This window comes from Haemorhous mexicanus, chromosome 19 (assembly GCF_027477595.1).
Source record: "Haemorhous mexicanus isolate bHaeMex1 chromosome 19, bHaeMex1.pri, whole genome shotgun sequence".
Classification (NCBI taxonomy): Eukaryota; Metazoa; Chordata; class Aves; order Passeriformes; family Fringillidae; genus Haemorhous; species Haemorhous mexicanus.
Genome location: NC_082359.1, coordinates 12,481,421 through 12,499,727, shown reverse-complemented (window position 1 = coordinate 12,499,727; position 18,307 = coordinate 12,481,421). Strand labels below are relative to the sequence as shown.

The window sequence follows — 18,307 nt, the reverse complement described above, 5'->3', positions numbered from 1 at the left end:
AGCATTAAGAAGTACAAGATTACACAATACTGTAAAATTGTCAGCCAAGTGTTCAAGAACAATCTCCTAAATCATGTTGCAGAAATCAGACTTGAGTCATCTGCTTATTCTTCCCAGCATTCTTTATTTTTCTGTTTTCTATTTTGCCCTCTACATTGCAGCCAAAATGAGAAACAAATTATTACCAAATCTGAAGATGAAAGCAAAAACATCACGATCAACTCATCTCTGTTAAACTCCTTTCCAAGCTGGGCTGCTCAGCATTGCAAAAAAATCTGCTGCAAAAGGACAGGAGTTCTATCCTGACAATTCCTCCATGCTACAGGTAAGGGATATGGCTAAAAATAAATGCATTAGCTGAGAATGTCACTTCACAGCCTGCCCTCCTATCAAACATGTATTTCCTTTTTCTTGTTTACATTGTAAGAAGATACAGTGACAATGCACTGACATGCAAATTCCCCAATTACTTTAAAACAAATCCCCAGAATCTGTTCTGGTGATGGAAGAAGTTTTCAAGAAGCCCCTGGTGTGTTACCTAACAAACTCAGAAATGGAGATTTATAATTAATACATTACAGTTACTCTCTAAGGGAGTTTGAAGGCAGATTTCTTGCTTCTTTGGTAAATTCTCTACCTCCTCCTTTGCTCCATTCCCAGGAACAGAGCAAGCAGCCCCACTTGTGCTGTGTGCAGTTGTGTGCATACCCTCATGCTGAGTGCAGGGCACACACATCCCATTTCCATCATGCCTGATGTTTAAAAATTAACACCAATGAGCACTAAGGGGCCTCTAAAGAGAAGAATCAAATCTGAAGAGAAGTGTGAATCAGAAGCAGAGATGGCTCCAGCTCTCAGGGTCCTACCAGACCTGCTAACACACCCAGTCAGATTCATTAGCACTGGCAGCACCAAATCCCACAGGGCAGCCTGCAATGACACAAAGGCAATACAAACAGATGGAACACGTAATTGCTACACTGCAACTTCAATCCAGCCAGATGGCTCAGCAAGGAATTCCTTCCACAAAAAGCTCAGGTGTAGCAGATATGGCTCACTCTATTCCAGTTCAGTCCAAAAAATTGTGCAGGGCCTCCAGATGGAGCTGCACTGAGCTCACCAAAGGCTCCTCAGCCAGTTCTGGGAGCAGAGCTTCTTCATGAACTTACAAATCCAACCATTTCTCATGCCCAGTCCAGCACTTGGCCAATAATTTATGGGAATGGGTAACAGGGAGTAGAGATGAAGCAGAAGCTGCCAAGAGTGGCGTGGTGCGTGGGAGGCAGCTCAGTGGTGCTCTGACAGCAGACTTCCTCAAGCCTTGAAGCCTTTGGAGGGATGGCATTCAGAGCCTGCAGTGTGTAGGCAGCTCTGAGGAGTGACATTTCTGAGCTTCACAAAACACATACACACAATTGGACTTCAGATGTTGAAAATGCTACACTACCTCCAAGCACAAAAAATCTTTGTGCATATTAACAGGACTAATGCAGCTTCACAAAAGGAGGAACAGCTTTTGCTCAGGGTGGAAGCCAATGTCTCTGAGGGCCTCTGCTGATCCCCCCCCACGATTTTAGGATTTGAATTCATGCCAACACACGCTGCCAAAGGAAAACAAATTATATTGATGGCACTGCAGCTCCAAGGCCAAGTTCCATTAAAAAGCTATCACAAAAAACTAAAAGCTGGGCACTGAAAACAACAGCACACCCACATGGACAGAAAACATACCAGTCCTTTGTAATGCAAGTAAAGTGAGCAATCTTCCCCCAGATAAGAGATCGAATCACATTGCACAGAATACTCCATACCATCATTTTCTGAGCAAGCAGAAAATATTTGTAGAACAGATTGATCATTACATGCGGTAATGATTTTTTTAATCATTTTTTTCCCCAATGATACACTCCCAAGTGTAAGAGCATGGAATGCTGCTGCCCTCTAGTGCTAATCCAGGAATGATTAATCCAGACATTTCCCAGACACTGGGGTTGAACACTGAAATTAAGGGGTTTATCTAAAAACATTGTTCTCTGAACTGTGCAATTCAAAACAACTACATTTTTCATATGGAAATTTTTAGATAGAAGACAAGTTTAATACCCCCCCTTAGAAGTTTAGATCCTCTGTTGATGTGTGCTAAAAACTTCCCAAACCAAGCAGAATACATCCCCAAAGTTTCCAGGGCACATCCATTTGGATGTCATAATTTCACACACAGCATTTATTTCTACACTAAAAAGAGTTAATCAGGTTAGTGACATTAGTAGGAAAGTCCTCACTGTTGGCAAATAAAGTCTTGTGGAACAGACCAACCAGGGTGGTGCTGAGTTCACCCCAACAGGAGGCAAAGGATGGGACAACCTGGGCAAAGAAACTGGAGTGTGGAAATTGGAGTGTGGCTAAGCCTGGGGCAGCATTTGAGAAGAGCCAAGCTCAGACTGCACTGCTGCTTATTTGCACATTTAATATGTTAAAAGCTCACCAAGACCACGGGGTGCATGTGAAGACATCCCAACAGGGAGCAGCTAAAGCCACTCAAATCACCCAGCAGATCAGCAGAGACACTGACAGCGAGCAGGAAAAGCTCCGGAGTGCTGGGCTGTGCCAGGAGGTGGCAGCAAGGCTGAAGGGACAGAAGCCATCTGCCACCTGAACTCACCACCCTCACTTGGTCTGGCACTCAGGGAGGGCTGCTCTGCACAGGCACTGGGCTACTCACGTTAATGCCAAAGTCTGGGGAGGTGGAACTCCAGATGGCACCAATGCTTGCAGCTGCCAGCATTGCTTCCACTGCGTGGAGGCTGTTGGGCAAGTAACCTAGGGCAGAGTGGAATGGTTAGAGATGGAACAAGACTAAAAAAAGATATCATATATACAGTGAACAGGTTTTAAAAATGCAATATCCTAGATTGAAGCACCCTTTGAAGTTTCCCACACAATCAATGTCGTACCTTGAAGCCAAATCAGTTACACAAGGAATTAGTAATAAATTAATTTATAAAAATATCTATGTCTGGGTTTTTAGCTCAATATCACTCCCAATTTACAAGTGATCCTGCTTAATTAATAAGCCTTTCAGGATAAGAGGGCAGCACAGGGAAAAGAGTAACTGGGAGAGAAAATTAGTGCATTGATTAGGGTACACAGAGACTAAGTACAGCAGCATGCAGGGCATAGAACCAGACTGCAGGAACAGCCATCAGAGAAAGAACCAGTACCTTTAAGGAAAGATTACAAATAGCTCAAAAGCAGAGATTTAGCTTCACAAAGCTACATGCTGGCTGGTAGACACTGCCAGAATCTTAAACACCAACAAGCAAAACCAGTGTCTCAGCTGATAAGGGAGTAACAGAGTGGGACAAGCCCTGGAACATTCCCTCACAAATGTGGCTCTTCAGGTTTCTCTCATTAGCTTGCAGCAAGACTTCAAGATTTAAATTCAATTTATCATGGCATACAGAATAAATTAATGTCAAGAAAGTCAGATTTTAGTTTCAGTGAGCTCAATTTGAGCACTCTCCAGAAGGGACTGGGTGCCTGAGTCTGACTCTGCACTGCTCAGAATCCAACTCACAAATGGAAAAGTGCAAGTGGAATTCACAAACTACACTGAGATGGATCAAAAGACCTGGAGTTTCAGATCACCTTTCTTAAGCAACCAAAAAGATATCCAAGTACTTTAAAAAAGCAGAGGATGGGCCTAACTGCAGTACTCTGACATCTAATTAGAATTTCACATTTGAAAGCAAAAGTTAAATGGCAATAAAAATGCTTTTCCAACCTGTTCAACAGCAGGGGTGGGCACTGAGATCTTGGACTGCAGGTGCACCACAAGGATCTACAGACAGCAAACACTCAGCAGTGCAAGCTTCTCAAAGAATGATTATTTATGGATGCACATTTCAGGACAGGAACTCAGATCTTAGCAGCAATTTCTGCTATGTCAATATTACAGTTAGGAGGGTACCAAGCTGGATTTTTGTGAGGTTTTTCTACATTGCTTGAAGAAAAATCTATCCTTTTTCAACTTTGTAAAAAGTGAACCTGAAGTCTTAAACTGAGATTCTTCCTCACTGAAAAATCAGTGAAATCAGTTTCTTAAACCAGCAGTGCCACTGCAGTTACTGAAAGCTGCTGTGCTTTTGGGAGTAGTAACTCTTAAAACAGCATTATGACTTAAGCACAACAATTTCTGGAAAACACACAAGTGTGAACAAAAGCTTCACACCATGCCAAGATATAAATTGCTCCCTAGAACTGCCTACAGCTTATAGTGGTTTGTTCAGTGAAGTTCTTAAGCACATCAAGTGCAGCAAAAGCTCAAGCCCATAAAAGCATTATTTATTTTGCTATTTTCCCCTTGGAGTCAAGGTTTGTACAAGGCACAGTATCCCAAAATCTCAGTGATTTTTCTTGTAAGACAAATATTCCTCCCTAAATAATTTGCAATATATGAACCAGAACAGACCAAAATGTCATTTTGTGTGATGAAAGCAGTTCTTTAATTGATGCCAAATATTTCCACTGAGCATTTCCTGGATGGTATCATCAGAGGGCCAGAGTGCAAGGAAAACAGATCTCTCCCTGTGCTTTGGAAAAGTTATTTTGCCACAAGCTTCAGTTCTGTTCTAAGCAATTCTTTTCACCTCTCCACACAGAAGCCCTCAAGGCCAGATCACAGGTCTCTGCTGATTATTGTGAGCCAGACAATTAAATCATTGCTTTCATCTTTCAGGTGGTGGTTGAGTTTTGGAGGATACCAGCCAGAAGTGCCCAAAGGCACAAACCATGCTCAGCAACTGACTCTGCATTTCTGTGCCTTCACCTGATCCCAGGAGCTTTGCTGCTCTCTGGGCTCTCAGATTTGTCCCAACTTCACCTCAGATAAAAATACGGGTCTGTTCTGGCTGGAGATGCTCCAAACACAGCAGAGGAGAACTCATTTTCTTTTAACAGCTAAATGACACAAACTACTCCTCCTGCCAGTCCTTCAGATTAATACTGGATTCTCATTTAGAAGTAAAGTTAATTTTTCTTCCTGCCACATCTGAGATTCTCCAGCTGATCACAACAACTCCATGCATGGAAAGCTCCCAGCATTTCACTGTGCCCCTGGAGATACCAGCACACCCCTCAGGGCACTCAGTGGGCTGACACAGCTCCCCAGGGTCTAAAACTGAAGAAACAGGAATGCTGCAGACAAAGAGGATGAAAAAGGCAACTTCCTCAGCTGGATTAGCATCAGAGCAGTGACCACTGTGCAAAAGCTCTGCATTACAGAGGAATAATGGTGCTGCTGATTTAAATATTTATCATGTTTGCTCATATTTCAGCTAAGGATCAAAACTAGGATTTGTCAGCATGGAGAAGGCTACAGAAGGTATTTGTCTCTGAATCTTCCCTTTCCCCATTCTTGAAGGTGGTAAGAAAGGTGGAAACTACCTTCTGTTACCAGAAAGAAAATTATCTTCCTCCTTTGGGTGAACTAGAAAGCAACTGAATAAAGGGCTCAAAACTCAGGAGCTGGGAACTCATCTAGCAGGAATATCAGAGTATCACTCACAAGGGTCCCAGCAGCACTCCTCCTGACTTAGAAAAAAGTACACAGTCTCCAGAAAAACAGAAATGAAAGCTTGGCCTGACATAAAACCAGTGAAATCTCTAAGCAGGACAAGCAGCATTTTAAAAACACTGTCTGGATTTTTTTAAGAGGCACTTACAGCCTGATCTGCTCAGGACTAAGTGCCTCAGCATTTTCTGTCAGTTGCTATTTGCTTAATCTAGCACACACCAAGATTACACTTACCTGTGGTCATTTACACTGCAGCACCTTACCAACAGAATAGGTAAAAACTGTAGTCCAAAAATTGGATATAATTATGCTGAAAACTATGGCAAAAGTTTGATTTCTCATAGTGCTGAGAACACATTCCATGCAAGCACCTAAAGCCTTCATGAAGTTTAATAAAGGTTTCCTCTTGGAAAAAAGAGGCACCCAAATATTCAGGAAAAAAAAATCAACAATTGAACTGGGACCCTGCATCAAAGGTTTCGTCTGAGCCTTGAAAAAATACATCAGGAAGAAGGAAAATAGGAAGCAACAACTACAATATTTTCTCAATGTCTTCTACTACTGAACTACACCAGCTCTCAAACTGAGCAGAATTCAGAGACAGACTGCTATTTTCCCTTTTCAGCATTCCCTGCTCCTGCAGGACTTGCAAGTGGCCACCCTGCCCAACATGACTGTGGCCTGAAACTATCAGCACCCCTCTAATCTCCTTACAAAGCTAGCTTTAAAACCCACGTAAGCAGCAGGGCTAATGCAGTTGCTATAGATAAAATAGCAGCTTTAGACAATGCAATTCATTGATATTTGTTGAGGATGTTTTTGGGTGAAGGCATGGGGAAGATCAGATTGTTTCTAACTGCTGACTTGTAACAGTGCAAAGCTGGCTACAGGGATAGAGTAGAAGCAATCCAGAGAGAGAAACACCCTCCCAGTTGTGTTTTGTTCTTATTTTAGTCATTGTTATTTGCCAGATGGCCACTGGGAGACCAGGAGAACCTCACTGTGTGGATCCAGGCAGCTTGCAGTAGGTATTGCATGCCTCTTCCAACTGTTCAAGCATCACTGACAGCACTGCAAGACATCTTCAGAGGAAGAAATATGTTTCACAACACATCTGCTTCAATTATGTTCACTGTTAAGTGCTCCCAGTGAAGGAAAGGGAAGACTGGAATGAAATCAAGCTGAAAAAAGTGCTGACACCAGTGCCTGTCCACCCACACTCACCCACCTCCAGCTCCAACACACTATTACTGTCATGATGCAACCATAAATTGAACTGAACAAACCAGGGGGATGTTAAGTGTAATGAGAAGTTAAAGCAGCCTTGTCTCAGAGGCAGCAAAGCGTGGAGATGAAACTCACAGGAAAACAACAGTAAGAGTCATGTGTAATGCTAACAGCTCAGATTTTAAGAGAAAGTGTCAACAAAGGGTGTCAGAACCTGACAGGCTGACGACATGTTAGGCAGCTGTAATGAAGTTCATAGAGTATCTCCTTTCCATTTAAAACCTGATTTTTCAGAAGCATGCCCTGTGTTACTACGATGAAACAGCAAGAGCTGCCTTTCCCTCTGCCATCTGCTCTAAATTTTGGGACCAATTACATCCCCATGGATTCTAGCAAGTTCTGGAGAGCCTGATTTTTGATAGCACGAGTGGGTGCAGGACTCCAGCTTCCCCACCCAACACCTAATGTCTCTTGCCCAACTCAGTTTGGGAAGGTTCAGCCTCTGACTGAAATGTTACACATGAGCTCTTCCAGTGACTGCCAGTATCCTCTGGCATAGCAAAAAAATTAAAACCCCCACAGAAGTATCTAAAGGGACTTTATTTATACTTTAAAAAAGTATCAACTATGCTTTTTCAATTAAATGAGAGGTAAGCCAGCTACAAAAACAAAAATTCAAAAATCAGCCAGTCTGCAGTGCTAAACAAAAAGTCAGTAACTAAAAGGAGCTGTTAGTAAAATTACAATAGCATTATTAGCAGCACAAGATACAGCTACATTTCAAGACCATGTTTTCTCCAGCTGCAGAGTACACTTTCCCTGCTGAAGAAATGGCCAGAAATGAACAGATATGACAGCATTAAAATTGAAAATTGACATAAAATTCAAGCATCTCCATTTCCATTCAGACAAACCTTCTCAACTTCACTGTATGGTTCATACCTAATTAAGGATTTAATTTTAATTCCATGTTAAAAACCGAGCCACCAGCTGTGATAATTTCATGTTTCCAGTTCCAGAGCATACTCATACCATATCTAAGAAATGAGCTCTACTGAGTAGATTTACATTTCCAGGTCATAATTGTGGGTTTAAAATCTAGTTTTCAAGACATATGTTCAAGTTTGCAGCACGCAGAAAACAAATCAAGAGTTTCATCACTGTGGGTTTGCATCATGTAAGAATTTACACACACTTCTTTAGGATAATGGCCAAGTGTTGCTGAAAGAACGTGAGATTCCAGCAGTACAGTGACACAAACACCAGAACTGCCAGGTAGGAGCCAAGGAGCTTCAAGGATATGGCAGTTGTGACTTGCACTACGCTGACAAATTAACAAGCACACAAAATAGAGGTGAAGCAGCTCAGCTGGGAGATCAAACCCAGCAATTTAGAAATCAATCTAACTCCTTTCCAAGCCTGGACTGCACACTGGACAAGCTGTTCTCAGGACAAAAGCCTGTTTATACAGAAAAACACACATGACAATCTCTTGACAGGAAACATTGCTGCAGAAGATGTGGAGAGCTGCTGAAAGGATCACTGGGTTTAACTCATCCCTGCACTGGTGACTTGGGGAGTTATTGCCCAGCAGGGGCTCCCTGTCACCACTCTGGTGGCAGGACAAGGTCACCAGACCTGCAGCTCCCAGAGCACTGGGTCACCTGGGGCCACAGGGTCAGGAACTGCCAGTGGCATCAGGACAACCAACCTTGGACCAGCATTTCCCTGACTGCCCCCACATGAATCTGCCAGACCTTGTGATTCAAGGCTCAGCTAGAGGCACAGCTTCCACCTCCTCTGCCTCCACAGAGTGTTTCTGAGGCAGACCTTGGTGAATGAAGCACTTCCCTTCCCCCTTCAGTGCTAGAGAACCCACAGGCTAATCCAGGTTCCTTCCCTCTAGAAATGCATTTCCTACAAATGTAAACACAGCAGCACAAGAGCCCTTTCTTTACAATGTTTACTGAAATTTTCTGTGAAACACTATTTCACAGGCATGTTTCTGTAACTCTTACTACTCACTTGCACATTTCAAAAAAAAAATTCCACCTCCTGTCCCTTAAAAAAAATTACTCACCCACAACTCTGTCTCCTACTTTTACTCCCATCTTCCTCATGGCTGCAGCATACAAAGCTACAGCTTGTCTCAGTTCTTCAAAAGTAACTTTGAGGATTTCTTCTTTGCCTTCCCCTGAGGAAAGAAAATTAAAGCAATCAGTCAGAAATCAAGCATTGCAACATGAGTCTAGTACAAACAACTAATCCCAGTAGAAAGCAATTCTAAGATAACAGCTTCCACTAATATTTATATTTTTGCTTATGAAGTTGCTCTTATGCTGCACCAAAACCTCTTCTTTTTAATGGGAAGCAAGTATTAATCAGTGGTATTTGTTCAGTAGGAATGAGGGCATTGCTAAAGATAAACACCTCTGCAGAAACACAAACTGCTCATGGAGAAAGGTGTGCTCTTGTGCTCTCAAGGAGGATTCATGGTAAATAGATTGCACCCACCAAGGCTACTTTCCAACATGGTAAGAACCTCATTTTCCCTTTTTGCTCAGTTTTCTCATCAGGTCTAAGAAGCAGCACAAGCCCAAGTTCTGGTTTTATTACAGCAAGTCAGTGATTAGAAAATCATGCAAATCCAGGCCTGGCTCTTGATGTGCTTTTGGAACATCTGCCCTTGCCAGCATAGCACAAAGCAAACAAACTAAACTGGACTGAGCTCCCCTCTGAAAGGATCTGCAGGGTGTTTTCCCTATTGTACTGAATGTCAGGTGTTACATAAGCCCTTAATAAATCACTCGTGAAACAAAACAAACAAACCCAAATGTTATGAAAGCAAAAATCTGTCACCTTGAAGTCCCTTCCTGCACCTCCTCAGTGTGAGTGCTGTCCTACTTCCACCAGCCAGCACTTCCCATGAAGACACACACACACACCAAGGATGCCATGGGAAAGGTGAGCTGCACACCTTGCTCCTTTCAGAAGGGCTGCCCTCAGCAGGGAATGGCATTTTTTACTCTCTTGCCTTCTCAGACCTTCACAGCAGTAAATCTGGACTTACACAGAGCAAGGGAGCAGGTCATGATGCAAAACAGCCCAAGTCCCTGTTCCATGTGCTTCATAAACTGAGCAGGGACTGCCAACAGAGCCTGGGTTCCCACAGAGCAACAGGAAATGAGACACTGATCTTGCTCCATGATTAAAGCCCCAGGAGAAGGGAATCACAAAAAAGACTCACCATGGGAGCCAGGGACAAGTGAAATTGTTTAGCAAAGTTACATTTACACTCCTATGCCCTGTTGCATCCACACAGCTCCCACAGAACCATCCCCAGTGAACACAACCCTGAGCCAGGCCCCCCAAACACCACTCTGACCCAGCAGCAGGGAGTTACCAAGAAATACTCTGACTTAAGAGGTCTTAAGAAGATTAAACACAGCAGAAGGTCACAAAAGGGATGCAGGTTGAAGTCTGCTCACCACAGAGGAGCCAACTGCTCATTCCAGCATTCATATAATGATCAACTAGGAAATAGTTTTGCTCTTTTGCTATCACCACCTGTGATTATGGGACAAAGCAGTTTCTGTGTACCTCATGACTTCCTAACAAAAAGACCTACAGGACAATAATCACATGTCAAACCAAGCAATTATGACAAATGTGAAATAATCCCTCAAATACTGAGTGATGTTAAACACAGCATGACCTCCACTACCTTAATGCAGCTGAGCACATTCTAATAAAACTTCATTTAGCTTGCAAAGGATTTTCCAGATCTATATTCCCAGAGCATGCTTTGCTGGGTTTTTTTGCAGAGCTGGATCACAGACTGTGCAGGGTCACTGACTTTATCACCCTTTTTTCTCTCCTCATCCAAACCAGTTTATTTCCATGTTTCATCAGAGCTGTTAATTGGGCCTAGCCCTGTGAGCAGCAAAGAAACACAAGGCATTGATGTTCCTTACTTGCTGCATAGAGTGCAATCTTGTCATTGTCCTTGTGCTTCAGGAGATTCTCTGCATAGTTGAGGCGGCTGCCCTTGAACCACTCGGGGATATCTGCGATGCTTTTGGAGGTATCCACCACCTGAAAGAAGCACACCATCGTTCCTGGGGAGCTCAAACAGAACTGCTTTTTCACAGCACTGTGCAGAAGTCAGCTCAGCAGTTCCAAGCTCTTTGCAGACCCTGTTAGGCAAGAATCTCTTCCCCCAGCTCACAGATGGCAAACAGACACTGATCCTGTAATTAGAGGCCTGGAAAGTTTAATTATTTGTCAACTGTCACATGCAAACACGTCATTACAACAAAACCAGGGAAAGTTCCCTGCTGACAGTTCTACCTTTGGACCAGCCTTTAACACACAAGTGAAACAAACCATGGTGACTACACCCAGAGCAGGAGATGCACACAGACCTCAGGGACACTGGAGGTTTGCCCCTGGGAACAGCTCAAACAGGGACTGAGCTCCAGCACATTTGAACTCTGTGCCAGCCAGCCCAGCTCCCTCTTTGGGAGGTGTGAGCATCCACCCTTCCCCACCACAACCAACAGCAGGAGCTCACACAATGGTAACTCAAAATAATTAACTGAATAGTCAAATGTAACTGAAGAGTTTCAGCTTTTTATTCAAGTTCTCAATTTTTGAGGATTAACAGGATCCAACAACCTAATAAACCTGCATTAAGTAACTCACCACTTAGGACTAAGGCATGCAAGTAATTGAAAGATGCAGTGAAAAATAATCAAAAATACAGTCAGCTGAAACAACTTCCCCCATCCTGAACTCAAATTATTAAACCTCAAAGTATTAAACTACCCCTTCATAAGTCACAGGTAAGACTAACTTCAATAACACTGATAGGTAAAGAGCCCCTTAGCATTAGCCCAAGGTCTAAATTCTTTCCAAAATGTCCCTCTGCTTAGTGATTCAGCTGCTCTGCAGCACATTTCTTTGGAAATCTTTAAATAGAAACTTTATTTTACAGCTGTGTTTTTGAAAGCTTCAGTTTATACCCTCAGGTTCTCTGTCATGGATTGCACATACATTACAGGAACATTCCTCCAGCCCAAGTGAAAGGCTCTTCTGAAAGCCAAGCAAGCCCCAAAATACATCCCATTCCAGAAAACCCAAAGGTTTTTTGCTTTGAGAGCAGTGTATGTATTACTGGAGGCAATCTTAAAATTAACTTTTAAGTTAAAACTCATGTTAAAGTGCACTACTGCATTATTTTATTTCAAATGTATTTTCTAAAAAAGGCAGCTCAGATTTCTTTGCTCCTAACAATTGGCAAGAACTGAGTTATAACATCTATATCAACTCAGGCTGCACAAATGATTTTTATACTAACTACTGCAGCAATTAGAAGCTGCTCTTAAAACTGACTCATTTCTGACTTCCTCAGCTTGAAGAAAAGTGAGCAGAATGTTTTCAACATTTTCCAGGACAAGATCCAAAATAACTGTTTTTTCTGAAGTGGAAACAATCCTTCACAGAGTTTCTAAGAGCTCCACTAGCACAAGGAGCTGGAGTCACACCCCAGTATTTCCTCCCCAGGTAACACCTGGGACTCCCAGTCATGCTCAGTCTTTGGCAGTGGTGCTTTGTTAGATGAACAACCTGATCCCTCCCTCAGAGACCCCTCCAGAGCACCAACACGTGTCAGGGGCTCCTTATTCAGACACATCCTTCATTCAAAAGCAGCTGCCTGTAAGCTGCCCTGCCAGCACAGCTCTGCACACTGAATTCCTCTGTTCATGTCACAGGTGACACAGATGTCACTTACAACCTTTACTAGGATTAAATAAAACCCTGGCTGCTTTTATTCTGTGTACACAAGGTTTTATTGCTTTTCTTAGAATGACCTGTGGAAGTAGAAGCTGTTTCACTGCTTGGGAACAAAAGAGTCAACTCTGTTTCATTAAAAATTTTATTTACCTCGAAACAGAATGTTTACTTCCAGCAGAGAGCCAGGATCAAGCTGTAAGACTTCAAATCAAACTTTTCAGCTCCCTAGCTACCACAGCCCAGCTCAGTTACTCTGCCAGTTCCCAGAGTTTGAGTTAGCATCTACAGAAAATGTAAAGTTTCAGTGTTGATGGGGCTCAGCCCACACACCTCAAAGCAGGGTCGCTCTTACACTCTCACTGCATTCACTCCTCTGAAGGGTGGGTCACATGAAATGAGACACCTGAGCACACAGTCCCATGGCAGGAAGAACCACTTGATCTAGCCTCTCAGTACAGAAATCAGTAAAACAGGAAAAGTCAAAAGAAACCTACCAGTCCCCTCTGCAGGACTGTCAGTACTCTGAGGGTTCTGGAACAGATGGACTCCAGGCCTCCCTACTAAATCCCAGGAAGGTTCCACTGCATCAAGCTGTTCAAGTAATTAGCCCAACATCTCCCTCAGATGGAAAAGCACAGGGTGATGCTGATATCCTACACCAGGACTATGCAAGGGCTCCACTGGCAAGATCTGCAGAGTCACCTTTCTTCCACAGGAACTCTGTGGCACTGTCTGGTGTTCCACCCGTGCCTGTGTGCAACCACCACCACTCCCTCAGAGATATTTCAAGCCTGCACCTGACTGCAGAGCTTCCACAACCAGTTCTACAAAGCCAGAGTGCAACACTTGTGCTTATCAGGTAAGCTGACTCAGGGAAGGCAAACATGGACTTGACAGAATGCCAGCATTTACAAAACCAGGATGATATTCCATCAGCACACCCCTAAGGCAGAAGGCAGTGCATTGGCAGACTCCCCACGAGCAGCCAGGAATGACAAGGTGTGCAAGAGCACAAGGACACCACAGCAGAACTGCTTAGGACAACAAAACTCCAGGGTTTCACTGTCCTAAAGTGTGCCAGCAACAGAACAGCACCATCCAGCACACCAGGAAATCCAGGACTAGGCCAACTCCTTGTATCACTTCCCAGAGTTCTAAGAAGAAGTCAAAAGGTTGATTGTAACATCAGTTTATTTCCGCTTTGTGTTGCACCTGCTGTGAGATAAGCACTGAACTCACCTCGTCGTAGAGGCGGGAGCAGACGATGTTACTGTACTTCCAGAATTCTGCCCAGAAGTCTGAGTAGGACTCCACTGACCACTGGTATAAATCATCATAGTTGGCTGGAAGCAATAGATATGTGTCAGCATTATGAGAGAATCACAGGGATCTACACAAACTACAATTAGGGATACCCCAGATAAAGAAAATTTGTGGCTAAAACAATGAGGAAGATAAATCTGACCTCAGAGTGGATCACTTCTGCTCAAAGCAAGTGACTACAGAACCAAGAGAATCTGCCTGGACACCTGAACAGATGGCAGCACCTCACCTGACTGCTATGAGCCATTTGCCACCACAGAGACAGTGACCTTTTCTAATGACTCCCTGCAATACCTACACACCCCCCCCCCTCCCATCAGTGCTACTGAAGATTAAACAAGTCCTGCTTGTTGACACTTCCTATCTATCAACAGGTCACTTTCACACAGCAAGAGATAAACAAGGCTTCCTGACAAGGGACATTTGCTGTAAGGTCCCAGTCTGGGGCCAAAGGCCTCTGGTAGCTCAGGGACACAGATTAGAGGCACTCTTTATCCAACTGTGGCATCAACCTCACTGTCACAGGAAGCACGGCTGATTTTCAGTGAATTTGAGGTCTGACAGACTGCAGCTTTCACCTTTTCATGCTGAAACAGCATGAATGAAGTCAAACAAGATGTTTACTAGCTAGATATTAACACCATGGCCTGTCATTAAAAACATGCAAATAAGCAGCTGAAGTCTTACCTGATTGTGAGGCACATGAAGTCACCTGAAGCACACATAGCAAACCCCCCAATTCAAACTAAATGCTGACATTTAGTATAAAGCAGCTCTAGGTATGAATAACTGAATCCAGTTCTCCCTGCAAGCTTGGAAGTGGCATTTCCTCATCATGTCCACAATATCTGAAGCTATGCCAGCAGCCAATTAAATCATTCTGCCACCAGTGACAGTACATTTCCTGCTCTGCCAACTGTTCCCTGTTTGATGCTCTCAGCTAAACCACTCAAAGGCATTTTCACCAATTATCTCTGTTTTTTCAGCCTGTTAACCAGCCAATTGCTGCAAAAGTCATCTTTGCAATCCCTCTTCTAGAAGGAGTAATCTTCCAGCTTTTTAAAAGAAAAACATTCAAAACCATCTCTGCACTGTTCCTCACACTTATCTGCTTAGCTGTTTCCCCACAGCCTATCCTTTCCACATCTTATTCCCACACCAATCAATCCTTTCCATCAAAGTGAGATTATCCTCATGGTATTTTTGATAGGCAAAGCAAAGGCTCTTCTATGTAATGCAGATTTTATTCACACATTGCCCAAATCCCAGCCTCTCCACACCCTTTTTACACTCCAAAGTTACTCATCACTATCCTCTACTCCACACTTGAGCTGCACAGAGGTAAGACTTGACACAAGAAGAATTCGAGTTTCCATCTCCTCCTTCAAAACTCAATTGTACCACCTGTTCCAAATTATATGATATGTGCAAGAAGCTACAGGTCACTACTAATTTGGTTTCTTACACAACAAACAGTTTGTTCTGGTCTGTGTATACAGTTTGCTCCAAATAAGCTTCAGCATGCAAGTCCTTCAGGGCACAGGCCTGTTACTCAGCAAACTGATTTTTGTTACTGTATTTCCAGGGCCTGGCAGAGGCACTGTTTAAGGGACTATATTGCCCTCAGCTCCCCTCAGAGAGTCCACATCTTAATGCTAGAGAGCATCCATTCTTTGTTGTGAATAGCACTCATGCCAATGAGCACCAGTGCAAGCTAATGGAAGCTGACAAAGGTTTCTAAATATACACAAGAATCCACCTTCCAATAGAGAAAGCCACTTCCAAGTGGGATGAAAAGAACTCTGGTTATTCCAGCCATAAACACAGCAGCCCATCTGAAACTGCATTTGTTCTTGGTTGTCCATGCACCAGTTACATCATTCCACTCAGGAGTTGCCTACAACCCTGGATTAACTTGCTTCCCATCCAGCAGGAGGGTTAAAACACTACACACCTGGATTCCAATGGGAAAGCACCAGCAATCAAAATAATGACCTGGCTTACCCATACAACAATGAAGGTAAGGAAATGTCTCCTAGGCATGAACTGAAGCACTATTGACACTGCTACCACTCCAGAACGTGCCTGCTCACACCACTGACACTATACTAGACTGACAAACTTCCAAGCCACTTGCCAAAACTACTTCACCCTCCATCAGATAAATGATTATAGGAAAGCTACAAAAAAAACTGATGCGAGAGAGAATGATATAAAACTAACTAGTCAGAACTGGAGGACCCAGCCCATGATGTAGCTGAGCCCCCAAAGCCAGCACCACTGACTCCTGAGAGCCCAGAGACATGGAAACCTACAGCCAGCAGCTATGGAAAAAAAAAAACACTTAATGGGAAACACCTCTGGACATCAAACCCCTGCTCAAAGCAGGCCTCATTTCAGAGGCAACAGGTTGTTTATAAGTTGAAGAACCACACACGGCTTCACAGCCACACAGGTATTTCTGAACAAGCACAAAGCAGGGATGGCAGTTCAAGAGCCATGGAAGATGCAAAGCAACTTCCACCACTGAACAAGCTTAAGCATCACCATTCACCTCCCAGCATACCTGACTACTTTAAGATACATACTCTTCACATTGAAATGACCATAACTCCACTCTCACACGCCTCTGCTGCTGAAGGATCACGCTGAGGCTCACACTCACCTCAGCCACGGCGACAGAGATCCCGCCTTCCCTTTAAAACACGAAGTGACTCCGGTGCCGCTGCTGGCCCCAGACCTGCCCGCACAGCGGGAGGCTCGGCAGGTAGCGCTGCCCGGGCCGCCATCCAGCCGCAGCAGCAGGCGCAGATAAGACTGTTTGCCTTTCCCGTCTGTACATACCTACACTCCAGCGGATGCTGCCCGGAGGCCTCTGGCTGCGGCTCAAGCAGAGCATCCCTCTCGCAGCTCCGCGCCCACCTGCCTGGGGGGTGCCCGGCCACCCTCGGGGACCGAGACCGGAGCGGCACACGGATGGGCCTCACGGTGAGGCCACACCGGGGAGGCAGCGCCTGCCGGCCCCCACAGCCCGAGCACGGCCCCGGGAAGCGCCCGCCTGCCCCCGCCCAGCGCTCACCCAGGCGGAGCCCACAGCTGCTAGCCACGGCGGCGCGGAACCGGTCCATGTGGGTGTTGCGCTTCGTGTCAGGCTCCCACATCACCTGCGACTCCATGATCTCGGGCTCACGGGACATGGCGGCGGCGGCAGCTGAGCGAGGCGAGCAGCGTCCGTCCCGCAGGCACCTTCACGGCCCGAAACGCACCGCTCCCACCGCGCCCCGGCGCTGACTGCGGCCCCTCCTCCGTGCGCACGCTTTAAAGGCGTCTCCGATCGCATCACTCCGTAACCTTCCGCCGCGGAGAAAAGTGCGGGGCGGTGCGCTCCGCCCCGCCCGCCGAGGGGGCGGTGGGGACAGCGGGGACAGGGCGACAGCGGGATGGGCATGGAGGGGCGGCGGGGACGGTCCGGGCAGCGCGGGGTCAGCCGGGAGGCGCAGGCGGTGCGGGATGAATGGGGAGCGGCCGCCCGGACAGCCGGGAGCCGCCGCGCGGTCCCTGTCACCTCTAAAGGTCACCAGACGCCGCGTCGGCCCCAGGAGGAGCCATCGCTCCGCGCTCTTCCCCGCATCGCCGCAAAACCACCGCCGCTCTAATTATTTATTTTTTCCCCAAGGAGGCCTGAAGAAGTACCAACAAGTGTCTTTGAGCCAAAATTGAGACAAGAAACGCGTTTCTCCGTGGCCTCGCCATCCCGGCTGAGCTTGTGTAACGCTCCCAGCCTACACAGCTTGCGCCTCGGATTAAAACTTAATGTTGCTGCTCTGCTTTCTGAATGTGCACTTTGCGAGTGACCATCGAGATTTTGCAGCAACCAATTTCAGCCGGGAATTGGTGGTAATAATGCACTTAATGTGCAATTCACAGCTAGTCCGTGATCTTTAAGGGTCTTTTAGAACCTACAGGGCTCCATGATTCACGGTGTACTCTTGCTGCTTATGTAACTTATTTTCAAGGTCATGGTTTTGCTTCTCATTCATGGAAACCACAAAAATGGGAATTTGATGGGAAATTATGCGGGCATACTGTATATGAGAGTAAAATGAGTGTAACAGATTGTATACTTCCTCTATGTATCATTTAGAATTTTGTGCTGCCAGAATACAACTCCTTTATTAAATCTGAAGGCCATGGAAATGTGACTTAAACAATCCACAATTTTTATTTGCCTCGAGACAGACCTTAAATCTGGTGTATTTTTAAATAACTCTCCCCAGAGCCTAAGGGGCTCAGGGAGGTGGAATGGGAACACGTTATCTGCCCGACGTGCCTCCCTCGCCTTGGCAGCGCCCGGAGGTCAGTGGAAGTGTGAAATCCATGGCCGGA

The 18,307-nt window shown here is 45.0% G+C and overlaps 1 protein-coding gene across 1 annotated transcript in view; it reads right to left on the bottom strand.

Moving 5' to 3' along the window:
* The window catches only part of AACS (acetoacetyl-CoA synthetase), a 36,306-nt gene extending 19,075 nt beyond the window's left edge, over positions 1–17,231 (bottom strand). The window contains exons 1-5 of the mRNA XM_059863907.1: positions 17,001–17,231; positions 13,838–13,941; positions 10,777–10,897; positions 8,883–8,996; positions 2,723–2,820 (exon numbers count right to left, since the gene is read on the bottom strand). Of these exons, the coding sequence (XP_059719890.1) occupies positions 2,723–2,820; positions 8,883–8,996; positions 10,777–10,897; positions 13,838–13,941; positions 17,001–17,118 (555 nt within the window). The 5' untranslated portion in view covers positions 17,119–17,231. The remainder of the gene's footprint in view (positions 1–2,722; positions 2,821–8,882; positions 8,997–10,776; positions 10,898–13,837; positions 13,942–17,000) is intronic.
* Positions 17,232–18,307: the final 1,076 nt, after the last annotated feature.